This window comes from Macaca nemestrina, chromosome 2, assembly GCF_043159975.1.
Source record: "Macaca nemestrina isolate mMacNem1 chromosome 2, mMacNem.hap1, whole genome shotgun sequence".
Classification (NCBI taxonomy): Eukaryota; Metazoa; Chordata; class Mammalia; order Primates; family Cercopithecidae; genus Macaca; species Macaca nemestrina.
In genome coordinates this window covers 175,483,183-175,505,671 of record NC_092126.1, presented here as the reverse complement: position 1 = coordinate 175,505,671, position 22,489 = coordinate 175,483,183, and the positions used below count along the sequence as shown (strand labels likewise).

The following is a 22,489-nucleotide window of genomic DNA, read 5'->3' as shown; positions in this document are numbered from 1 at the left end:
CACAGTCAGGAATTCATCTAAGGCTGCTATTTCTGCCATAGAATCTACCTTGAAGGTATGGACTCAGATCTGAGAAGGGACCTTGAAAAGTCCTTGCTTCCTACTTTTTCTAGGCCTACAATGAAAGCAAGAAGAAAACAAGGATCTCTCTTACTTCAAAAGTGGGTGGAAAAGCTACATTGTAGATCAAGCAAAATTCGAACTGGGTGTCTTTTACACCCAGCAGGAACTGCCATTTGAGCCTCCACTGAGCAGTGAGAAGCAGAACTTTTTTCTCTAGCCCACATTTCCTATTCACCTCCAGATGTAAAACTGATGGGGGTGGTAAGGGTTAGTTACCAGAGAAATAAAAGCATTTACTCAGTCATAATGTGTCCCATCACACTGAAACATGTGGCATTTTAATTTCTCCTGTGAAATATCAACCATAGACTTCTCTCATAACACAGATAGGAGGTCTAACACTCAACTGTTTTAGGAAAGCAGAAGAAAAAACATTCTCCTTAAGCAGGAATCAAAAATTAATGGCAACTGATAGGGCAAGCTGTACATAGAACAGTTTTTTCTCCTAGATTACTTAGTAAGGATATTTTGTCTAAAATAAAAACATAAAACATATGTAAAATTTAAAAAATTAAAGTATTTAAGATATTAACCAAAAAAGATCCATCTTCTTCCTCTCTTTGATTACAATACTGCAGTTTTGCCTAGATGAAACTCTAAACCTGAAATGACATTTTTACTCTAAGCTCATATTTTTACTTCCTTTCACCTTTTGTGTTTCAAGCTAAAAAGTCTCTCATTCTTACTTGGTATCATGAATTTCTTGCTAAGTAATTAAAAACCAATTGTGTTTAAACCTTTTGAGATACTTGGTTTTACACTGTGTAACTCAGGATTTGGTTTCCAAAACCTCAAATTTAGCATCTCAAGAAAGAATAGTATCTATGGCATGTTTAAAAAAATGTTTTGAAATGAGGTGATGGGCATTTAAAAATAGAGAGTGCGTGGCTCCCTCTCCTCTTTTTTTCACTGGGGGAGGAGAATGACACATCTGCATTATGCTGCCAGAAGTCTGTTGCCATGATTCTGTTGAGTTTCACAAGGGTGAATGGAGATACCAAGACTACTCATAATTACAGCATAGCCACTGTGAACACGCAAGCAGTGCCCAATTGACATATGCAAATTAGAAATGGAAATGACTAGCACACCTTGGTACCACCTCATCACTAGAGTCTTCCTTTCCTGCTCCCACTCCCTAAAGCTCTGAATAGTCTACTATACTCTAAACATCACAGGCCCAGTCCAACTGTCAGAACTTTAATTCAGCACCAGTGTCCTTTCTCATGGCCACTCTTAAGGTAACTTTGGCTAAATTTCAGACTTCAAAAACACTCAGGAATCAGAGGGACATAAAGAACATGGAATTCTGTGGACTAGCCTTGAAGCCTAATATCTGTTCGTAATGCTTTCCTTCTAAGAAAAGTTATCTCAAAATTCAAGTAATTAAATTACAAATGAAATTGTGGAAGATGAAGCAACGTGTCACTAATTACAGTTGTTGGCAAAATCATAATTGGGGTAAGGGAATTAGAAAGGAAAATCACACAGAATGACTTTAAATGTATTTTTTAAACCTTAAATAAATGTTCTCAAAAGCAACTGCTTCCAAAACAAACCAATGTCATTGTTATAAGCATTCATCATCAGTAGGAGGAATATATCTTTTTCAGTGTTCATGAAACTACTGCTGTGTCATGATCGACTTAGGCAGATGTTTAAAGTTTAGTCAATGGGCAGATGGTATCTCTTTACAAATTCTTCAAGTTAGCAGTTACAGGCTTCAACTATGCTGTGGTAGTTAGGAAGATGGGTCACCAGGACCTCTTTCAAGGAAGATCTTGCTGCTGAGCTTCAGAGAATGTGGCTAGCAGACAGCCTCCTGCTGTCAGCTCCTGCAGAGAGCCATTTCACCTGGGAGTATGCCCTTCCCAGGGCAACTGGCCTTCAGCAGGTGAGCTAAGCAGGCAACACTTGGCTCTACCAGGTTGGCCAATCTTTGTCAGGCCTGTATCGCAGCATGACTTCTCCCTCTGCCCAATCCTACTTTCCTCTCCCCTCCTTTCACATGTGTCTATTTCTAATAAACATCTTGCACTCCAAACTGTCTGTATTTGCATCCAGAGAACACAACCTGCTTATGACATGTCTTTTTCATTTGCATTCTCACTTCATTTTACTGCAAATCTCAGGAATATGCTTGTGTAGGTCCAACTCTTGGAATGATCATGATACTTAAAGAGCATGCTTTTCAGCGTCTAGACTTCACTTTATTTAATGAAAGAAAAGAATATAGGTAGATTTCTCCCTGCATTATCCCGCATGGTACACAGAAGAGGATACAATTATTGTCAATAAGTTCTTTTCTCTATGAAAATTGCCTATAAAACCATAAATGCAAAAATAGCACACATTCAGGCATGTATTCCTACAGTATTATTGATTATTGAGCAACTTCTACACACAAGGCACAGGTGAAAAAAGCAGTGAAAAAGCTCCTGCTCTAGAGGAGTTTGCATTCTAGTGGTTGCGACAGAAAAAATAAATCAGTAATTAATAAATGTAACGCAATACCAGGGTCTGTGAGGAAAAATAAAGTAGGGTAGGTGAGAGGATAGAAAATGATTGAAGAAGCATCTTATTGTCTTAAAACTATAGACAGCGAGGAAATGCTGCAATCCACACATGGCTGGGCTTGCACAGTCACATATACATTTAGAAAGTCACTTTCCTTGACAGTATGTATCGTTTTTGTTCCAGTGAAGAATTCATCACGCTCAACTTTCCTAAAATAATATTTCCTCTGCATTGTGAGTCCACCTGCTGCATGAGACATAAAATCTTAAATCTATGATACTAACCTATATAGCAATGTTGTCTTGGGGAAAGAGCAGCCCGAACCATCATAAGCTGTAGTCAGACACAGCTGTCTCAGGCAGATGGCTTTAGTGGGCAATATCATGAGCTTGCCAGGTTTTTTAAAATATGAAAGGGTTTTCTGCCTCATTAGTACTCCATGGTTGACCATCCACAAACACCTGGCGTTCACGCTTCTTCCTCTTGTGGAAATATCACTATACATAGTCTTAGCTCTAAAGGATTTGTTATATAATTTTTGCCCAAAGAATCTAATACTTAGATAATCTACAAAAACACCATTTGGAAAAACCCTTCCTCATGTAGTTTGAGATGAAAAATTGAAATCAGGACCAATAAGGAAATGGTGTAGTGGAAGAAGCACACTAAATTACTTTGCTCCTTCTCAGTACTCAAACTACTTTGTCCAGAAGGAATCCCAGGTGGCCTTCACAGTTCTCTGTTTACACCATCAATATAAGAATGAATAACACAAACAACACTTTCTTTCCAAGAATAACTGTGTGCATCTCTACTTTTTTCTTCTCACACTCGACAAGCACTTTGTCATCATCATCTTCAACACATACATTAGGTAAACACCAACATTACTAATTACAACTTGCTAAAGGCAAGAATCATAACATATCTACACCTTGTTCAACCCTTGTTATGAGGTAAAGCAGAAAAAGCAATAGACTTGGAGTTTGGAGAAGCAGTTTAAATTCAGGTACTGTGATTTATTAGCTTCTTAAAAGATTAAACTGTCCCAAGGTTATAAATTTCAGTGTTTATATTTGTAAAATGGAGATAACATCCACCCAAATACTTTACAAGGTCAGTAAAGAAATGTGTTTTAAAGTACTTGAAAACTACAAAACGATCTGCAAATGTAAGGTATTGATATCACTGGAGTTTAGATTTAAATTTTAACATATTATTCTGATATAATTTTCAATTGATCAATAAAAAATACCTTCATTTAAGAGGTCTTTATTCACTACCTTCTGTGTTACACTATGGGGAATATTAAAAAGGATAGCTATCTATGTTATCAAGGAGCTTACAAATCAGATTTCAGAAGGGGAAATATGGAGGAAAGATGTGGTTTTGGTTTTTGCCAGTACTGAGTACTTTCTATGTGACAGATATTATTACAGTGTTTTACATGTAGTAACTCTTTTAATTTTCAGAAACCTACGACAAAGGTAGGTTATATTTAATAAATTATAATAATAAATAATAAAGGTAATATTTTTATCTCATTTGCAGTTTAAGAAGATGAGGCACAAGAAGTTTGGAAACTTGCCCAAGTCTGGAATCCTAGTAACTATTAGAGTTAAGTCACACACTCAGGCAAGTTGACCACAATGTTATATTACATCTCAAGTTCGGCAGAAAACACACACACATATATGCATCATTAATAATAACTAATGAGGATTAATAATACTAAGGCATCAATGAGGATTAATAATACTAAGGCAGTATTGATGCATCAATACTATATCAATACTGCCTTAGTATTATTGATCCTCATTAGTATGATAAATACAAAGATCACCCTGGGGAGGGGTAGTCAAGGAAATCTTCATGATATGAAACCAAAACTAGATCCAAACTTGTTTTGAGGATTCAGATAAGAAAAATTAAATAAAGGACTAATAGAGTATCACTTTCCATATGTACTTTTTGAGGGTACAATAGGTATATATCCTTGATTAATATATAACATATTATATAATATATAAATTATATAACATTACATAATAAATAAAATATACAATAACATATAAATTATATTTATATATTATTTAATTAATTTAACATATATTTATATATTATATATTTATGTTATATATTAATATATTATTTATAATACATAACATATATTACATAATTCTATATTTATATATTATGAATATAGTAAAATTATTTATAATATATAATATATATTAATGTATTATATATGGAGAATGTAAAAATACAATATATATCTGAAATATCTCATTGGATATGTACTTTTATAGACTACAGTTATTTCATAATTAAAACAGACTTAAAGCAATGTCTGATTACTTATCCATATACCTACCAGTCTTAATCCATTTTATTTAAAGAGCTACAATTTAAATATTTTCCTATAATCAAGATCATTAAATCTTGGCCTATTAAAATGGAAAATAACTTGAAATAGAATACTTGATGTCTTTTCATAATAAAAAATGCCACCAGGCAAATTATTTTCAGTCTGCATGAGTAGCACTGTGTCAATTTTCCATGATACAGACAGGAGGCTGCCTCACTCACTCCTCTGGGTTTTTATATTTGCTGTAATTATAACATTTTATATATAGGAAAGCAATTTTGAGAGCTACTTTTCAAGCGGCATACAAAACAATGGCCTCATTGAAATTTCCAGCAGAACATGTACATTGATTGCTTGTTGGTCCTGCATGTAGCTGATGAAACTTACCAAGTGATATGTCTGGGCCTTTAAAACGTTGAGATCAATAAAGTTTTCTTCATTATCTGTCTCTTCTTCCTTAGAAAATAAACAAATTTTTAAAAAATTATTAAAAACTATAATTAAAAAATATATTTCCAGTTTTCACCTACATGCTATACTAGGCTATATTAAACTTGATATAAAGACTAGTGTAGGAAAGGGTATTTAAAAGCCTAGTGAACGTGTGCATAAAGTAGGGCACAATATTATTAACAGTTCATCTGTTTTCTGAGGTTTTGATGGTATTACTACTTAAATAGCACCATTTTTGCAGTCAAAAAAGAAAGGAAAAAACGGGGGGAGGGAAAGGAAGGGAGCCATTGCTATAGAACTACAGATAAATATAAAAACAGAGCAAGAAACAAACCCAAGTGGCTGGCAAATTTGATATAAATAGAAGGAGTTAATGGATATTTTTGAGCAATAAGACTGAAATGGACAAAAATGAGAGGCTGACAGAGAATATTCTCATTTGCTCCGACCAATCACACTGATACATATTTTTGACATCTCATCTCTGGTATGTTCAAGCTTGATAAAATAATGGTTACCAGTACTGGTTGGTCCATGGTACTTAAATCTATTACAAAGGATAGTTTAGGTGGGTGCCAAGCTAATCCTAATCTGTAGACCAACTGGATGTAGAGGGCAGGGGTAGAAAGTGACCCTTTGAGAACCAACTCCCTCCCCAGTATGCAGTAAATATGGAGTCTGAGCAGGTTCTATGAGCATGTAAGACAAAACATGAGCTCCTCTTTTTTCATATGTCTTTGTGGTGACAAGTGACATAGTAAGTAACAAAAATTTAACAAGGATATTTCAACCTCAAGGACACAATAAAGACAATGGAACTGGGCCCTCAAGTCATTATTTTATAAAGAAAAAAGAGAATGTCAGTTGGTGAACACTTCCATATGTAGAACTGTACAAAGCTGTAGTAGATTTCAAAGATAATCCTTATCTTCAACCATTTATAAATATATAAGATACTGGTTCTCCAAGTGTGGTTCTGAGAGCAGCAGTAACAGCATCACTTAGGTATTCCTTAGAATGCAAATTCTAAGGCTCTATCCCATATCTCCTCAGAAACTATGGGGGTTGGAACAACGAAGGTAAGGTATGAGAACTATGCTAAACCTTGGAGAACCAGAAACATTTTAGTAAAATAAGAAACAACATAAATGTAGATTCTATACACTCCAGTGACGTTTACTTTTTTTAGAGTGGGGCAGTAGAACAGAAATGCAGACAAAAGTGATCACTTTATATCTTAAAACTGAAGCAGAGGTATACACTTTTGACAAATGGCTTAGTCTAGTCTGTGTTTGCACTAATAAGAGTCTACTTAACAACCAGAGTAAATGAGTGAAATGTCAATGACTTAATGCCCATGGGAGAAGAGACAAGTTTATAATGCTTTTACAATAATCTGATCAGTACTGTTTACATAGGCAATCAATAGATACTTGTTGAACTATACTGGACTGAACACTAATAGGTAAAAAGCTTTAATAGTAGGTACTAGAATGAATCAGCAACCAATATATGGTGCTGTTTCTCCCACAGCCAGGATTTACAGGTCCAGGAATCAAGGGGTGGAAATGGAGTGGAATCACTTGCTATTACCCCTAGTAGCCCACTGGCAAAATTCTTGCTTCCTGTTCCCATGATCTTATGCTTTGCTGGCTTAGAGGTCTTAGTTCCAAAAGGAGGAATTCTTCAACCAGAAGATACAACAACGATTTGATTGAACAGAAATTAAGACTGCCACCTGGCCACTTTGGGTTCCTCATACCTCTGAATCGACATGGCAAAGAAGGCAATTACTGTATTGGCTGGCATGACTGATCCTATTAACAGGACACTGGGCTACTCCAAAATCGAAGGAAGAGTATTCTAAAATACAGGAGATCTTTTAAGGCATGGTATTATCATACCCTGTGATTAAAAATCAACAGAAAACTACAACAACCAAATCCAGGCAGGTCTACTTACTGGCTCAGACACTTCAGTAATAAAGATCTGAGTCACCCCACCAGGTAAAGAACTATAACCAGCTGAGGTGCTTACTGAAGGCAAGGGGAATACAGAATAGGTAGTGAAAAATGGTAGTTATAAACACAACTACAAGCATGTGACCAGTTACAGAAATGAGAATTGTGATTGTCATGAATATTTCCTAGTTGCTATGAATATATCTGTATGTGTTTTTGTTTTCTTTACTCTTATTCCCTTATCATGTAACACAGATGTACTGACTTTATATCATAGTATTTAAGTATTGTTACTTTTGTAATATTTAAGTGATATCAGGGAGAAGAGTAGATATCACTTATGGACTTTATCTCCTCTTCTGGAGAAGGAATTAGAGCAATATCTGTTGTATGCAGAGCAGTTACATTCTATTAGATGAAATTATAACCATGCTATGTATGGTCTTTATTTGAAGATTATGGTTTAAGAAGATGTATATGGGTGGTAAGGTGACAAGGGGTCGACTTTTGATGGTTAATTTTATGTGTCAATTTGACTGAGCCACAAGGTGCCTTGGTGTTGGTTAAACATTATTCAGAGTGTGTCTGTGAGGGTGTTTCTGAATGCAATCAATAATTGAATCAGTAGACTGAGTAAAGCAGATTGTCATCACCAATGCGCATGGGCTTTATTCAATCCACTGAAGGGCTGAATAGAACAAAAAAGCTGAGAAAGAGAATTTATCATTTTTGCCTCATTGTCACTGAAGACATTAGTCTTCTCTGGCCTTCTGACTCAGACTGAAAGAAACTATCAGCTCAGCTCTCCTGGTCTTCAGGCCTTCACACTCAAACTGGAACTACCATCAGCTCTTCTGGGTCTCCAGCTTGATAACTGTGGATCTTGGGGCCTTCTCAGCCTCCATAACCATGTGAGCCAATTCCTTAAGTCTTTTTCTATACGTGTGTGTGTGTGTACATCCTATTGGTTCTATTCCTCTGAAGAATCCAAACTAATTCATAGAAAAAGGATTAAGTTACTAAGTATTATTAAGAGAGCATTTAAGAGGAATTAAAATGTAAACAGGCTTAGAAAATTGTTTTGTAAGCTATTAGAATACATGAGGATTCTAATTTCAGTAAGTCAGAAGGCAGTCAAAAATTTCCTATTAGTCTAATATGCCTTCTTAATTCTGACTGCCAATTACTATGGATATGATTATGTACAATAGGTGGGAATATTTTGTGTTATTGACCCCAACATATTTATAAAAATAATTATTAATGTGTCCTAGCTTGATATGGGCAATCCAAAATTAAAGGTTTCTAGTTTCTAGATGATTATAGGAGAACTTTGACTGTGAGAAATAATCTTTTTTTTTTTTTTGAGACAAGAGTCTTACTCTGTTGCCCAGGCCAGAGTACAGTGGTGCAATCTTGGTTAACTGCAACCTCCAACTCCCGGTTCAAGCAATTCTCTTGCCTCAGCCTCCCAAGTAGCTGGGACTACAGGCACATACCACCATGCCTGGCTAATTTTTGTATTTTTGTAGAGATGGGGTTTCACCATGTTAGCCAGGCTAATCTCAAACTCCTACCCTCAAGTGATCTGCCCACCCCAGCCTCCCAAAGTACTGGAATTACAGATGTGAGCCACCGCACCTGGCCAACCTTTACCATCCTTGAGCAACGCCACAAACTCAGACAACAGAATCATGTAATATCCCATCATCAAAAGGCTTCCTGGTGGTGACCCAGTCCTCCTTAAAGAAAAGAGTAGAAGTAACAGAGGGCTCCTTAGAATAATATGATGACAATAAAGAAGAAAAGAAATTAAAGAGACATGATGCAAGGGAATGAAGAGCCTCAGGGCCAACCCCTTTGAGGAAGGCCTTCAGTTTGCTCTTATGATAGTAGAAGGTCTTCACCTCATGGCTGGGAAGAAATGTGTGAAGAGACTGCTTTCCAGTATATTTCTCTAAATTCACACCCCAAATAATGGTGCCTTGAACTTTAAAGGGTTCCCAATTTAAAATGAGCTATAGTTTCTAAATGTTACACAACGATGTGCTGACAGTTTGATTTTATGGTCAAATATTTAATGAGTATGTATTATGCACCAGGCCCTGCACAATAAGCTGGACACACAACAATAAGAAAAATTACACATAGTTTCTGCCCTTGCAGATATTTTTCTTCTGACTAGTGGGTTTTTCTTTATTCCCCAGACTAGCAGTTTTTAGCTATATGCCTTTGAAGTTAAATATTAATGTACTAGAACCAGGTATCTGTTCATAAATTATTCATAACTATTAAATAGTTATTAAGAAGATAAGGGAATAAATAAGGTGAACAACTGGGGATATATGAGTACTTAATTTCTGAGCTTGAATGGAAAGATCTGTTACACAAAGAATAAAGTCTAAACTACTTTTCATGCCCAAAACAATCTGAACTCGGTCTATCTTCCAAGTTAATCTTATGCTACCCACCCCCTCACATAGGAACTCTGGCCATAGTAGTTTTCTCTTAGTTCCTTGATGATGCTAAGCTTCCTCCTGCCTTCAAAGCTTTGGCACATGCTACACAGCCAGGGCCTTGCCCACTGCCTGCTACATAACAAGTGCTCAATAAGTATATGCAGAATGAATGAATATATCTTTGTCTTGACTTTCAAAATTCATCACATTAAAAAGTATCTTTCATATTGACAAGTTTTACAATGGTCTTTTTCCTTCTGTAAATAACAGTCATCTTTTTTTACATATATTGTTTAAATAAGGTTTATTTACATTGCTATTAAAAATACATGTTAAAGCGTTAAAAATGCAAAGCATAGAAAACAATCATTCATAATTCTCCTACCCATATATAATGAACACTAATATATTTATTTTTACCATATTTTACGTAATGTTATAACATAAAATTTGGAATCCTCTCAGTTAATTTTATAGCATATAGTATAAGTTACATTCCCATGTCAATAACTTTGTATTTTTCTTTGTAAACTTTGTAAACATTTTTTTTGTAGAGACAGGGTCTTGCTCTGTCACTCAGGCTGTAGTGGAGTGGCATGATCATGGCTTACTGCACTTTCAAACTCCTGGGCTCAAGTGATCTTCCCACCTCAGCCTCCTGAGTAGTTAGAACTACAGGCATGCATCACCATGCCTAGCATTTTTTTCTTTTTTCTTTTTGGTAGAGATGAGGACTCACTACATTGCCCAGGTTGGTCTCAAACTCCTGGCCTGAAACAATCCTCCCACTGCTTCCTGAAGTGCTAGGATTACAGGTATGAGCCAGCATGCCCACCCAACAATTTTTAATGGTGATATAGTTTGGATATATATGTCTCCTCCTTTGTCTCTGGTCCTTCTCCCCTCCTCTGCTCCTTCTCTGGCCATGTGAGATGCCTGCTCCCACTTTGTCTTACCATGGTTGTAAGCTTCCTGAGGCCCTCACCAGAAGCAGATGCTGGTGCTACACTTCTGGTATGGTCTGCAAAACTGTGAGCCAAAATAAACTTCTTTTCTTTATAACTTACCCAGCGTCTCAAGTATTCCTTCATAGCAACACAAAATGGACTAATACAAATGGCTTTATAATATTCTATTCAGATAGCATCTAATCTATTTAATGGTTATTTTTCAGCATTTGCTATTAAAATTTTGCAGTGATTAAAACCTCCATAGCATATACTAACTTAAATACTATACTAACCTCAATGCCAAATTTCAATTACTTATGTTAAACTAATTATCTATTGATTTTAAAAATTACCCAAAAATTTTAATTGATTTATGACAGCAAAATATAGTTGACCCTTGAACAACATGGGTTTGAACTGCATGGGTACACTTAAACACAAATTTTCTTTCATTTCTGCCACCCCTGAGACAGCAAGACCAACCCTTCCTCTTGCTCTTCTTCCTTAGGCTACTCAATATGAAGACAGGGAAGATACTTTTATGATTATCCACTTCCACTTAATAGTATATATGTTTTCTCTCCCTTATGGCTTACTTAGTAACATTTTCTTTTCTCTAGCTTACTTTTAGTGTAAGAATACAATATATAATACATATACAAAATATGTGTTAACTGTTTATGTTATTGGTAAGGCTTCAAGTCAACAGTAGGCTATTAGTAAAGTTTTTGGGAGTCCAAAGTTATATGTGGATTTTCAGCTGTGTGGGGGCTGATGCCCATAACCCCCACATTGCTCAAGGGTCAGCTGTATACTATAAAGTTGTTTTTTCCCCCACCATTTCTGCTTGAAATCACATGTATACTCCCTAAAGTACCAGCATCAATCTAATTCAAGTTCTGAGAATTATCTTGAGAAAAAGTTCTTTTGTCTCTGTCATCTTTAGCTGCACACTATGGATGGCATGTAAAACATGTAAAAAGGTGCAGATTCTGCCAAACAACTTAAATAATGTTGATTATTTAAAAGCACTAAAAAAAATTCCTATTCATCCTAATTGTAGATGAATAAAGGAATTCCTTAGAAATGAATGGTATGCATATAAAGCAGAATTTATTAATCCCAAATTCTTTTGTTCTGTTTTAAATTATTTATTAGTCACAGTCTATCTAACATCATGAAGGGTTGTTATTAAAGTATTTACTCATATAACTAGTGGTATATATTTCCCTGAACAGTTTAAGAACCTCTGCTAAAATTCAGACCTCAATCATTAGCGAATACAAACATTAACTTAATCAAAAGTCTAAATGATGATACTCGGCACTGTATTTAAAAGCTTTTCTTCTTTAGAAACAATGAAATAAAATATATTCCAGATAATGGAAGTCTGGGGGAAATTAAGAGAATGGAAAGTGGCCGAAAGGTGAAAACGAACAGAAAGTTCAGCTACACACATACCACAAATTCTTCATCCACTTTATTTAATGTTAATTCTGCATCATCTTCTGCAACAGTTTCTTCTTCTAATTCTTCTACTGGGTATATTGGCCTAAAATAATAAGGTTAAACATGAGATGGTAAGTTTAATATTTAGTAAGACGAAAAATCATAATGCAAATATTATCTCTTCTATGCCAGGTTTTGTCCTTTTTCACTCCACTTCCATAATCACTGTTAAATGTTTCATGTATTTTTCCTAAAACTTTCTATGTGAAAAGCAAAAGTGGTTATCTTCAAATTTATAAAAAAATGAGATGATACTACGAATGGTGTTACCCAATTTAATGCTTCTCACCAATACACCATATTTAAATACATATGTATTTCTCATTATTTTTTACATACCTGTACTGTATTTCATTGAACAATCAATACCATAATTAATGTAACTGGTAGCCTATGACTGAACGTGGAGGCTTCTAATTATTTTGCTAGACAATATTGCAAAGATCATCTTTGTACATTTATCATTACACATACCGCTCAGAATAAATTTGTTCAAGTGAAATAGCTGGATAAACAACTTTGTACATGTTATTGTTTTGCTATATACTGCCAAAATTGGCTTCCAAAATGTTACCCTAATTTAGACTCCAAACAATACTGAAGGAGAGTGACTCTATTTCCATATATTCACCAATATGATAAATAATACAAACTTTAATTTTAGCACATCAACCATGTGAAAAAAATCTCATTCTTGTTTTAACTGCATTTCTTTGGCATGAAAATGATTGAACATCTTTTCATATTTTCATTGGTTATTTGCACTTCTTTTATGGTGAAATGTCTATTTATACTCTTTACTTTTTGGCTTTTTGTATATTAAGAAAATTAATGTTTTGCCTAACCTCTCAAAAATTATTCCCCTAGTATATTACTTATAATCTTGGCTATTCAAGATTGTTACAGTTCTTATCAGATAGAGTTGGTAACCTTTTCTTGCACAGACCCTAGCTTTAACATCATATATTTGAGGCTTTCTGTCATACTACAACCCCTATACTCCTCTGGTCTTTTAACACTTCTATAGTTTTACTTTTCACATTCACACCTTTGATCAATCTGAAGTTTATTTTAACATAGGTAATAAGAAGGATTCCAGCTTTCTTCTTATTTCCAAAATGTAAAATTAGTGGTCCTAACATTAAACTTTGAAAAATCATGTATTCATCAAGATTAATGACACATATCCTATATTAAAAGTACTCAAATGTATTTGGGTTTATTTATGAAAATTTATTTTTTTTTCTTTTTTATCCAATAACAAAGCTAGAGAGAAAACTTGTATTAAAAACTTCTACCTGGCTGGGTGTGATGGCTCACATCTATAATCTCAGCACTTTGGGAGGCCAAGGCGGGTGGACTGCCTGAGACCAGGAGTTTGAGACCAGCCTGGGCAACATGGCGAAACCCCGTCTTGACAAAAAAAATTAAAAATTAGCTGGGAGTGGTGGTGTGCACCTGTAGTCCCAGCTATGCGGGAGGCTGAGGTGGGAGGATTGCTTGAGCTCAGCAGGCAAAGGTTCACCCCAGCCTGGGCGACAGAGTGAAACCCTGTTGTAAAACACGAAAACCCACGCCTCAATCATGTTAACAGAATACAAAAATCAACATTTACTATTATGCAAAATACTGTGAACTAAATCAATCATCTTAAATAATAAATTTCCTAATTTTTCATTAATTAGAAAATATCTCAAAGGCCATGTTCTTCCAGGATTCATTTTGACATTTAGAGATATAAAAAATTCATCTATATGTAATGTCTATCTCATTTACATGTTACATAGCTGATATATTCTCTAATGTTGACTACTTTTCAGCTCCCTCCTTTTATTCCTCATTTAAACATAGTCCTTATAAGTTATCCAAGTCACAGTCTCTTCAATAAATGGTGCTAAAAAACAAAAAAAGAAAAATAAATAGTAATGGGAAAACTGGATATCTACACGCAAACGAATGAAACTAGACCCCTACCTCTAACCACTTATAAAAACCAACTCAAAATGGATTAAAGACTTAAATATACAATCTGAAACTGAAACTAATAGGAAATGTGGGAGAAAACACTTCATGACTTTGGTCTGGGCAAGAATTTTTTGAATAAGACCTCAAAACCACAGGCAATAAAAGCAAAAATAGACAAACACGATTACATCAAACTTAAGGAAACAATCAAAAGAATGAAGAGACAGCCCACAGAATGGGAGAAAATATTTGCAAACCACCCATCTGAGAAGAAGTTAACATCCAGTATGTATAAGAAACTCAAGCAACTCAATAGCAAAACAACAACAAAAACTAGTCCAATTTTTAAAATGGGCAAAAGATCTTAATAGACATTTCTCAAAAAGTACTATAGAAATAGCCAACAGATATATGCAAAAATGCTCGACATCACTAATCATCAGGGAAATGCAAATCAAAACCACAATGAGATATCATCTCAACCCAGTTAGAATGGGGATTACCCAATCCCTCACCCCTCAAAATAACAAAGCCTGATGAGGATATGGAAAAGGGGGTACCCTTGAACACTATTGGTGGGTATGTAAATTATTAGTACAGACACTATGGCAAACACTATGGAGGTGCCTTAAAAAAACTAAAAATAGCACTACTCAATTATCCAACAATCCCACTACTGATTATATATCTAAAATAAATGTAATCGATATGTTAGAGATATCTGCACTCCCATGTTTATTGCAGCACTATTCACAATACTCAAGATATGGAATCCAATCTAAGTATCCATAAAAGGTTGAATAGAAAAAGAAAATGTGGCATATTTTCACAGTGTAATACTATTCAATCATAAAAGAGAATGAAATTCTGTCATTTGTAGCAATCTGTATAAGCATGGAGGACATTATGTCAAGTGAAATAAGCCAGGCACAGAAAGATAAATATAGAAGTAGAGAGTATAATAGTGGTTACCATAGGATGGGAAGGGTAGGGGGAAGGGAGGATGGGGAGAAGTTGGTCAAAGTGGGTGAGTACAAAGTTACAGTTAGAAGGAATAAGTTCTAGTGCTCCAATGCACAGTAGGGTGACTACAGTTAACAATATTATATATTAATTAATAATATATATTTGAAAATAGCTCAAAGAGATTTGGAATGTTCTCACCACAATAAAATGATAAACATTTGAAATGATGAATATGTTAATTTCACTAACTTGATCATTGTATATTGTACACATGTATCAAAACATCACATTGTACTCCAAAATTTGCACAGTTATGTATCAATTAAAAACAAAACTAAAAAATAAATTATCCAAATTACAATACATAGGCCAGGAATAAGAAGTGCTGAGAAACAAAGGAAGTGCAAAATAGAATAGTGTTTGAGATATTACACCACAGCTTCTGGTGAATTTAGAATATGTTAGGCTATGAATTTAGTAGTTTTTTAAAATGCTAAATACAGCAGCACATCTCATAACTTATTTTCTCTTGAAATTTAATAAAGTATTATGCACCATGTAGTCATTCTTTATATTGTACTAAATAATAATGTTTGGATTGAAGCATATGAAATTGCCATTTTTTTAGTTTAAAAATAGATGAATACGAGTAATTTCATATGGCTCATCCCAATGGTAACCTAATTCAAGGAAGTTATTAAACTTAATAGGGAGATTATACCTAAAAGAATATAATTGAATATACATTAAAATGTTAACAGGGAATTTTATACATATGTATATATATACACACACATCTTTCTACAGAAGTTAGTTCTAATAAAAAAAAAAAAACACTGCTTACTCATATTTACCTGAATAGTGCCTTCTACATTCTAACCTATTAAAAATCCCAAACTGCAGAGCATAAAATTTATGTTTTCTAATTATAATCTCTATAAATTGAGTTTCCAAATGTTCTATTTCATCTATATGCTCAATATCTATTAAAACATCTAAGATAGACCAAGCATTATGCTAACAGAGTACTTGTGAAGATTTCATGATTTCTAGCAAGAACATCAGAATAGTAAAGAACAATTTTATACCATAGGATAAATATAATAATAAATACAATAATAGAAATAAACAAAGCACTGTCAGGTTGGACACAAAAGCAATGAACAACGTCTAGGAGAGTGTCAGGTAGTTTCTTCAGTATTATTCTTGCCCAGTAACTACTAGCAAAGGAGAAAATCCCACTTAAAGTACTATATTAATTTCAATTTTTTTCCTTAAATCTGTAGCTATCAGTTCCCTCTGTGTATATATTACGCTTATGTGTGTAAACACAAGTACAAGAGACTTTTTAAAAAATGTCAGAATTTACAAAGATACATAGTCACAGTTAAACCTTCAATAATTACATATTTGAACAGAGAAGGGGCACAATAATATGTAACACATTACTTCAGAATTAGTTTTGAAGACATCAGATATTCTAATTTTGTCTATACTGGCTTTTCTTAATTATCTGTGGCATTTTCAATTTAGAATAGTCAAAAGGAAATAATTCTTTTATGTTCAATTAAACAGCTCTGCACCCTCAGAGGAAAATGCTATGCACATAAAATTACTATTATCAGGTTAGGTAATTTTTTACCTTTTCCAGGTGAAACCAATATATTTCAATGCTTCTTCAGCTAAGCAATCAAGAACATAGCATACATGTTCTCCATAACCTGACTTTAATTTTGAAGGAGGAAAATCTGCAGTTCTCCCCTGAAAAACAAAAGAAAAAATAGGGTATTATTTGTCAGTTATACTCCAAATGTCAAAATTTAAGCAAAGAACTGCTGAATGGATGTATCACTTTTCTTTCAAATGATTTACAATAACTGTAATTACATTGCTTCATAGAAATCCATTTCAAGTCTTTGTAACCTATTGATACATAAAAATACTGAAAATAAAGATTTTTATTGTTAAATGTATCAAATTAAAAGGCAGTAACATTATAGCAGAACAAATTATTGATCTTATTAGAGTGAAAAGAAACCAGTAAAACTATTTAAATAACTATGTTAAGGACAGAATGATTCACTTGTCAAAAATTAATAACATTTGTACCAAAAAATATCTTACTGCCTGCCCAGGAAAAGTCAGAAATGAAAAAGCACAACTGCTATCATGGTCTTAAGTACAAGTTCCCTTTCAGAATATAAAGTGTTTTGACTTTGTAGGGTATATTTTTTAATTATCATTTTTTACATCAAGAATTAACCATTCCAAAATTTACCTCTCAAATATATCAAGACTTAATATATATATGTATATATTACTTTGGGCTAATAAAGATATACTGAACATTTTCAGAAGTGACATTAATGTTATAATACAAACTATTTTAAGGAGGTTTTACCTGAAAATAAATTCATAATTATATTTACAGAGGAGTCATCTAAATGGCTAGCATTTTTTATTAAATTATCAGTGTTAAAATTCATAACTTGAGAACATGGAGAAAGAAGGGTTGTTTACACTTACAAAGGACCGAAGCTCGGATAGTATGTTAGATATCGTGGCATTAGGGTCATCATATTCTTGAGGCTGCTCAAAGGGACGTCCTGCTTTATTAATCAACCAAGCAGCAAGAGTACAAAACATGTAGAACTGTTCACCAGGGTTGGTAGGCAGTGCAAAATAGTGTCTGTTTCGAAACAAGGAGGAATGGGGGTGTATGTGAAATAATGCAAATAAGTCTATAATAACTAATAGGGCCGAATTCACAACTGTCCAACAATCTTTCTTCCCCCCAATGGCCATCAAATCAAAAGGCCTCGATAATTCACCCTTTCAAGTTTCCAGTACTCCACAGCACTCACATTAAATTTTTAAATCATCAGGATTAGCGCAATTACTACTGTACCCAAAATATGAGATCAAAGACCTTACACCCGGGAAATGTAGTGCCTGTTAGAGCACAGAGCATGTAGAGTTTTTGTCAAAATGATTTAAGTGTCAGTAATAATATGTTAGTACCTTATTAACGAAAATGGTAATCTGGAAGAACCTCAGAGTTTAAAAGAGATCTCAAAAGATTACTCATTATGCATTTTTACTCTTTCTAACCTATCACCTATGGTAAACATTTGTTTTTATCTTGGCTGCATATTCAATCACCTGAGGAGCTAATAAAAATACTGGTACTTGGCCAAACATTGCTTCTTCCCTCATGAATGAATTAAATCAGAACTTCAGTGAGTGTAGGCCCAGTATGGGGTATATTTCAAAAGCTTTCTACATGTTTATAAGGTGTAGTCAGGATTAAGAAACTGTGAATGTCACATCACCAATCTAAAAAACATCTGTGGGCTCTTGCTTAATCCCCTGGTCTGCTAAACACAGTTCTATGAGGATCAGTATGATTTATACCTAAACATTACAGGAATAAAACTCACTAGCAACAACATTCAAGTCAGTTTAATTAAAGATCTTATTTTTCTTGTTCATGTGTAGCTATCATTATTATGTTTACAATGTATTTACAACAATTATAATCATTGTCATAAAAATCAGTCGTGTACTCCTTTATGTTTCCCAAACTTTATCCTGCAGGATAAGTGTAAACGTTCTGGAAGATAACAGAAAGCTGGGAAGAAAAAAGGCCATGAAGTCCTTCCAGGTATATGCTAACTATCCTTTCAAAGCATCCACCCACCAAAAAGTCATCTTTTCGTTATTGGCAGATAACTCCTCTAGGGCACAGGAATGAACACCAATAGATACTGTAAACCTAGGACAGTGGTTCTCAAATATTAGTGTCCATCAGAATCATCTGGAAGACTTACTGAAACAGACCACTAGTCCCCATCCTTATAATTACTGAAAAGGTAGATAGACCTGGGAAAGAGCCTGAGGCATTTCAGTTCTAGTAAGTGCCCAGGTGATGCTGATGCTGTTGGTCTGGTGATCACACTTTGAGAACAATTAGACTAGGATATTCCCACACAAATCCATGATTCAAAGTGTCCTGCTGAACCCCTGAAGACACAGAGATGACATCAACAGAACCTTAAGGTCATTTTCTTTTCATTTGAAAAATACACTTGGAAAAAAATGCATTTTTATTAATACAGGAAATGTTGGTTGTCTATACTATCCTGATCGATTCACTTTAATAATCCCAGGACTACCTTTTCTAACATGGATCAAGCAACACTACTTTTTTCCTTTATCTTTTCTCCGACTATGGACTAATTTAATATGAACAGTTTACATAAAGCCTACATATCTTTCAATTCAATTTATTGGAAGAGAGCAGTGGAATGAGATTAAAACTATCAAGGGAAATTATTTGAGCCTGGCTGTAGACATTAAGTACTATAGATTCTTAATATTGATTGCCTTTTATGGAATAAAATAAATGTAAGTATTAAAGTGAAAGAAAAGCTATAAAACTGATTTACCTGGCTACTGCTAAGCTACAGTGATTTGAGGAGAAGGTCCTAGCCGACCACTACCCTCAGCAAGTAATGGCACTGCGTTCAGGATATGTTGGACTTCTCCCCCACCGGAACAAGGGTAGAACTTTAGGTTCTATGATAGGAGACAATTCAATAGTTGTCATTCGTCTTTTCCACTTTTCAGTTTCTGAGAGTATGGTTATTGCAAAGGCAGAAGTCTTTTAAACCATAGCAAGTAGTTAACAAGTTTACTAGCCGCATTTAAAGCGCTCCTTAACAGGGTCGTAAGTACCCACGGTCCCCAGTTGTATAAACAGGGTCTTAAACAACAACAACAAAAAAACCCCAAACTAGAAAAAAAGCCTTAAGTGATAATGGCATTCCTCTCTGGAGACGAGATTTTGGGCGGTTTTATAATTTTTCTAGACATTTTCTTGTGTTTTTCTGAGTTTTCTACAATGGGTATTTGTTTTATCTTTACAATCATAAAATACAGTTTGTGTTTTGTGGTAATGCGTGTGTGTTAAAAAACAACAACAACAACAACAAAAAAAACAGGCAAGCTGTCTTCCAATCCTTTCTGCCGTTCCAAAACTTATTTATTCTCTCTACAAAAACAGCAAGTCAGGGCTGCGTGAGCTCCACGGACCTCCCCGGAGTTTGGAGTGAAGTGCCCTTCTCTGGCTAGGCAGACGGAGGCAAGGAATTGCTAACCCGCTCTCACGGAATTGGTTCCCAGCAGGACCAAGGAGGGCATCTCCCTGGAGGCTAGCAGGCACCCAGGCGCTTGGGGACACCGGCACCCACCTGGACGGGGCCTTCAGGTTGCTCTTCCGGAGGAACTCCTCCTCGTAGCGGAGCAGCTTCAGCTTCTCCACCAAGTCCTCCATCACCACGAACATGTGGTAGGCCGCGCCGGGCCCCCGCTCCACGACCACTTCCCCGGTCCCTTCGCCACGGGACCTAGGCACCCCATCTTCCAAACCCGACGTCGTGACGACGGCCAGGGCAGCAGTCATCGCAGGACGGACAGAGTGCAGCGTGGGCCCAGGCCCACAGACCGCTGCGGCCTAAGCCGCCAGCCCTGCAGCCGCCAGTACAGCCACGACCGGTTACCAGGCGACCACCGGACAACCCGTCACCAGGGAAACTAGACTCCGCCTCCTTCCCTCCAATCAGGGCGGCTTTCCTGAATGACGTCGCCCGTGGCCCGCCTCTTGCCCTGCCTCCGCGGAAATGGTGGTCGGGAAGCAGCACCGCCCCTCATGGAGGCGTGGCGTTCGCGCCCCACCCCCCGCTGCCTCTCCTCCCTCGGCTTCTGGAAGACTGAGGAGAGGCGGCTAGTGACTCTGAGCTGGCTTGAGGTGTGTTGGACCTGGTGGTTGCTAAAGGCAACTAAGCGGGCATCTGGGTCAGCTAGTAGCTGTTAAAAAGATTAAAGGGAGGTGAAGACGTGCAGTATTGAAGGCTGCACTGGCCCACTGATACCTTTATTTTCTCAGAATTGAGAAGCTGTTCATAGTTGTAAAGATAGTCAATACCATAGGTTTCACTTTTACTGCAGAAACTTTCCAACAAGAGGTTTCTCTCGTTCTTTCTTTTTTTAATTTTATCTTTCTCTCACTAGGCAATGCTGCACATAACAGTATACTGTAAAGCTTGAAGTACTGTATTGCATTGCCTGGCTATTACTCCAGTGCTAGGAAAGTGGTTGGAAGGATGAGGAAGAAGACAACGAACAAAAGGAGGCATTTGGGAGGCTTTGTTTTACTTCAAAAACAAGAATACTAAGCTTCCAGCCTGCTGCTTAATCTGTTTCAAACCCATAACATGTAGTATAAAGTTTTTGGGTACTTCGTTAAATCCAGCAGAATAGAGATGGTCTTAAAAGGAATTTCCCTGCCCTAAAGCTCTAAGTGTGGCTAAAGATAGGGTGTTACTACTGTATTCTGCAGTTATTGACCTAGAAAATTCAAGAAAAGGTACATAACTGACCACAGAAATGGCCCAGCTTTACAGTTTTCAAAAGGATTGTGTATCGGGCAATTTTCTTAACAGTTGCAAAAAATGAGGTAAGTGGTGGATGCCTGGCAGTTTTTTGGAAGAAAACTTAATACAAGAGATTGAACATATATGTTCGTGTTTATAACGTGACTTTCAAGGGCTCACTGATCTCTTTCTTGTGTCTGCCACTACAAAGTATAGAAGGGCCACATTTTTGGATAACTGAAATTTGAAATGTATCTACAATATCCTGTTTTTGTTAGAAAAATGAGAACACACTTTTCATTTTAATCCGTCTACAGCTAACTTGTTTCTGATACTAATAAGGTTATCAAAGTGAAAAGTCAGTAGGGCAAATACCATTTGCCCTATTCATTAAAGAAAGGAAGTATTTAAAATTACATTCATTAAAGTATTCATTAAAGAAAGGAAGTACCTAAAATTACATTCATTAAAGTATTCATTAAAGAAAGGAAGTACTTAAAATTACAGACTTGTGTAGAGAATAACCTGAAGCGGAGCCCACTGAGAATTGCTTTTTAAATAAATAACATTGCTTGCCTAGCACAAGTCATGAGCCAGCTGCTTTTAATAAAGTTGAGTGAGAAAATTGGGTTTGATGTTACCCCACTACCAAATTGATCTTTCCGGGTCTTTGCCTTTTTGGAACAGTGATTTTCCCCATACGTCCATACCCCAACCACCAGCACGTGTGCAGCCTGGGGGTGTTATATGTTTGTGTAACAGTCACAGTAGTGTAAGATAGATG

At 35.6% G+C, this 22,489-nt stretch overlaps 1 protein-coding gene and 1 long non-coding RNA gene across 4 annotated transcripts in view; one reads left to right on the top strand and one right to left on the bottom strand.

The window, feature by feature from the left end:
* The window catches only part of LOC105477546 (intraflagellar transport 57), a 65,521-nt gene extending 44,671 nt beyond the window's left edge, over positions 1–20,850 (bottom strand). The window contains exons 1-5 of one of the 3 annotated variants that reach the window (XM_011734094.3): positions 20,524–20,850; positions 17,798–17,960; positions 16,914–17,032; positions 12,293–12,383; positions 5,396–5,464 (exon numbers count right to left, since the gene is read on the bottom strand). In XM_011734094.3, coding sequence (XP_011732396.1) covers positions 5,396–5,464; positions 12,293–12,383; positions 16,914–17,032; positions 17,798–17,960; positions 20,524–20,735 — 654 coding nt within the window. In that variant the 5' untranslated portion in view covers positions 20,736–20,850. Of the gene's footprint in view, positions 1–5,395; positions 5,465–12,292; positions 12,384–16,913; positions 17,033–17,797; positions 17,961–19,719; positions 19,845–20,523 lie in introns of those variants that run through there. The other 2 variants (XM_011734093.2, XM_071092467.1) reach the window with 2 other exon arrangements.
* A 110-nt stretch (positions 20,851–20,960) lies between these two features.
* The window catches only part of LOC105477548 (uncharacterized), a 28,964-nt gene continuing 27,435 nt past the window's right edge, over positions 20,961–22,489 (top strand). The window contains exon 1 of the long non-coding RNA XR_003017067.2: positions 20,961–21,080. This is a non-coding gene — a long non-coding RNA (uncharacterized lncRNA). The remainder of the gene's footprint in view (positions 21,081–22,489) is intronic.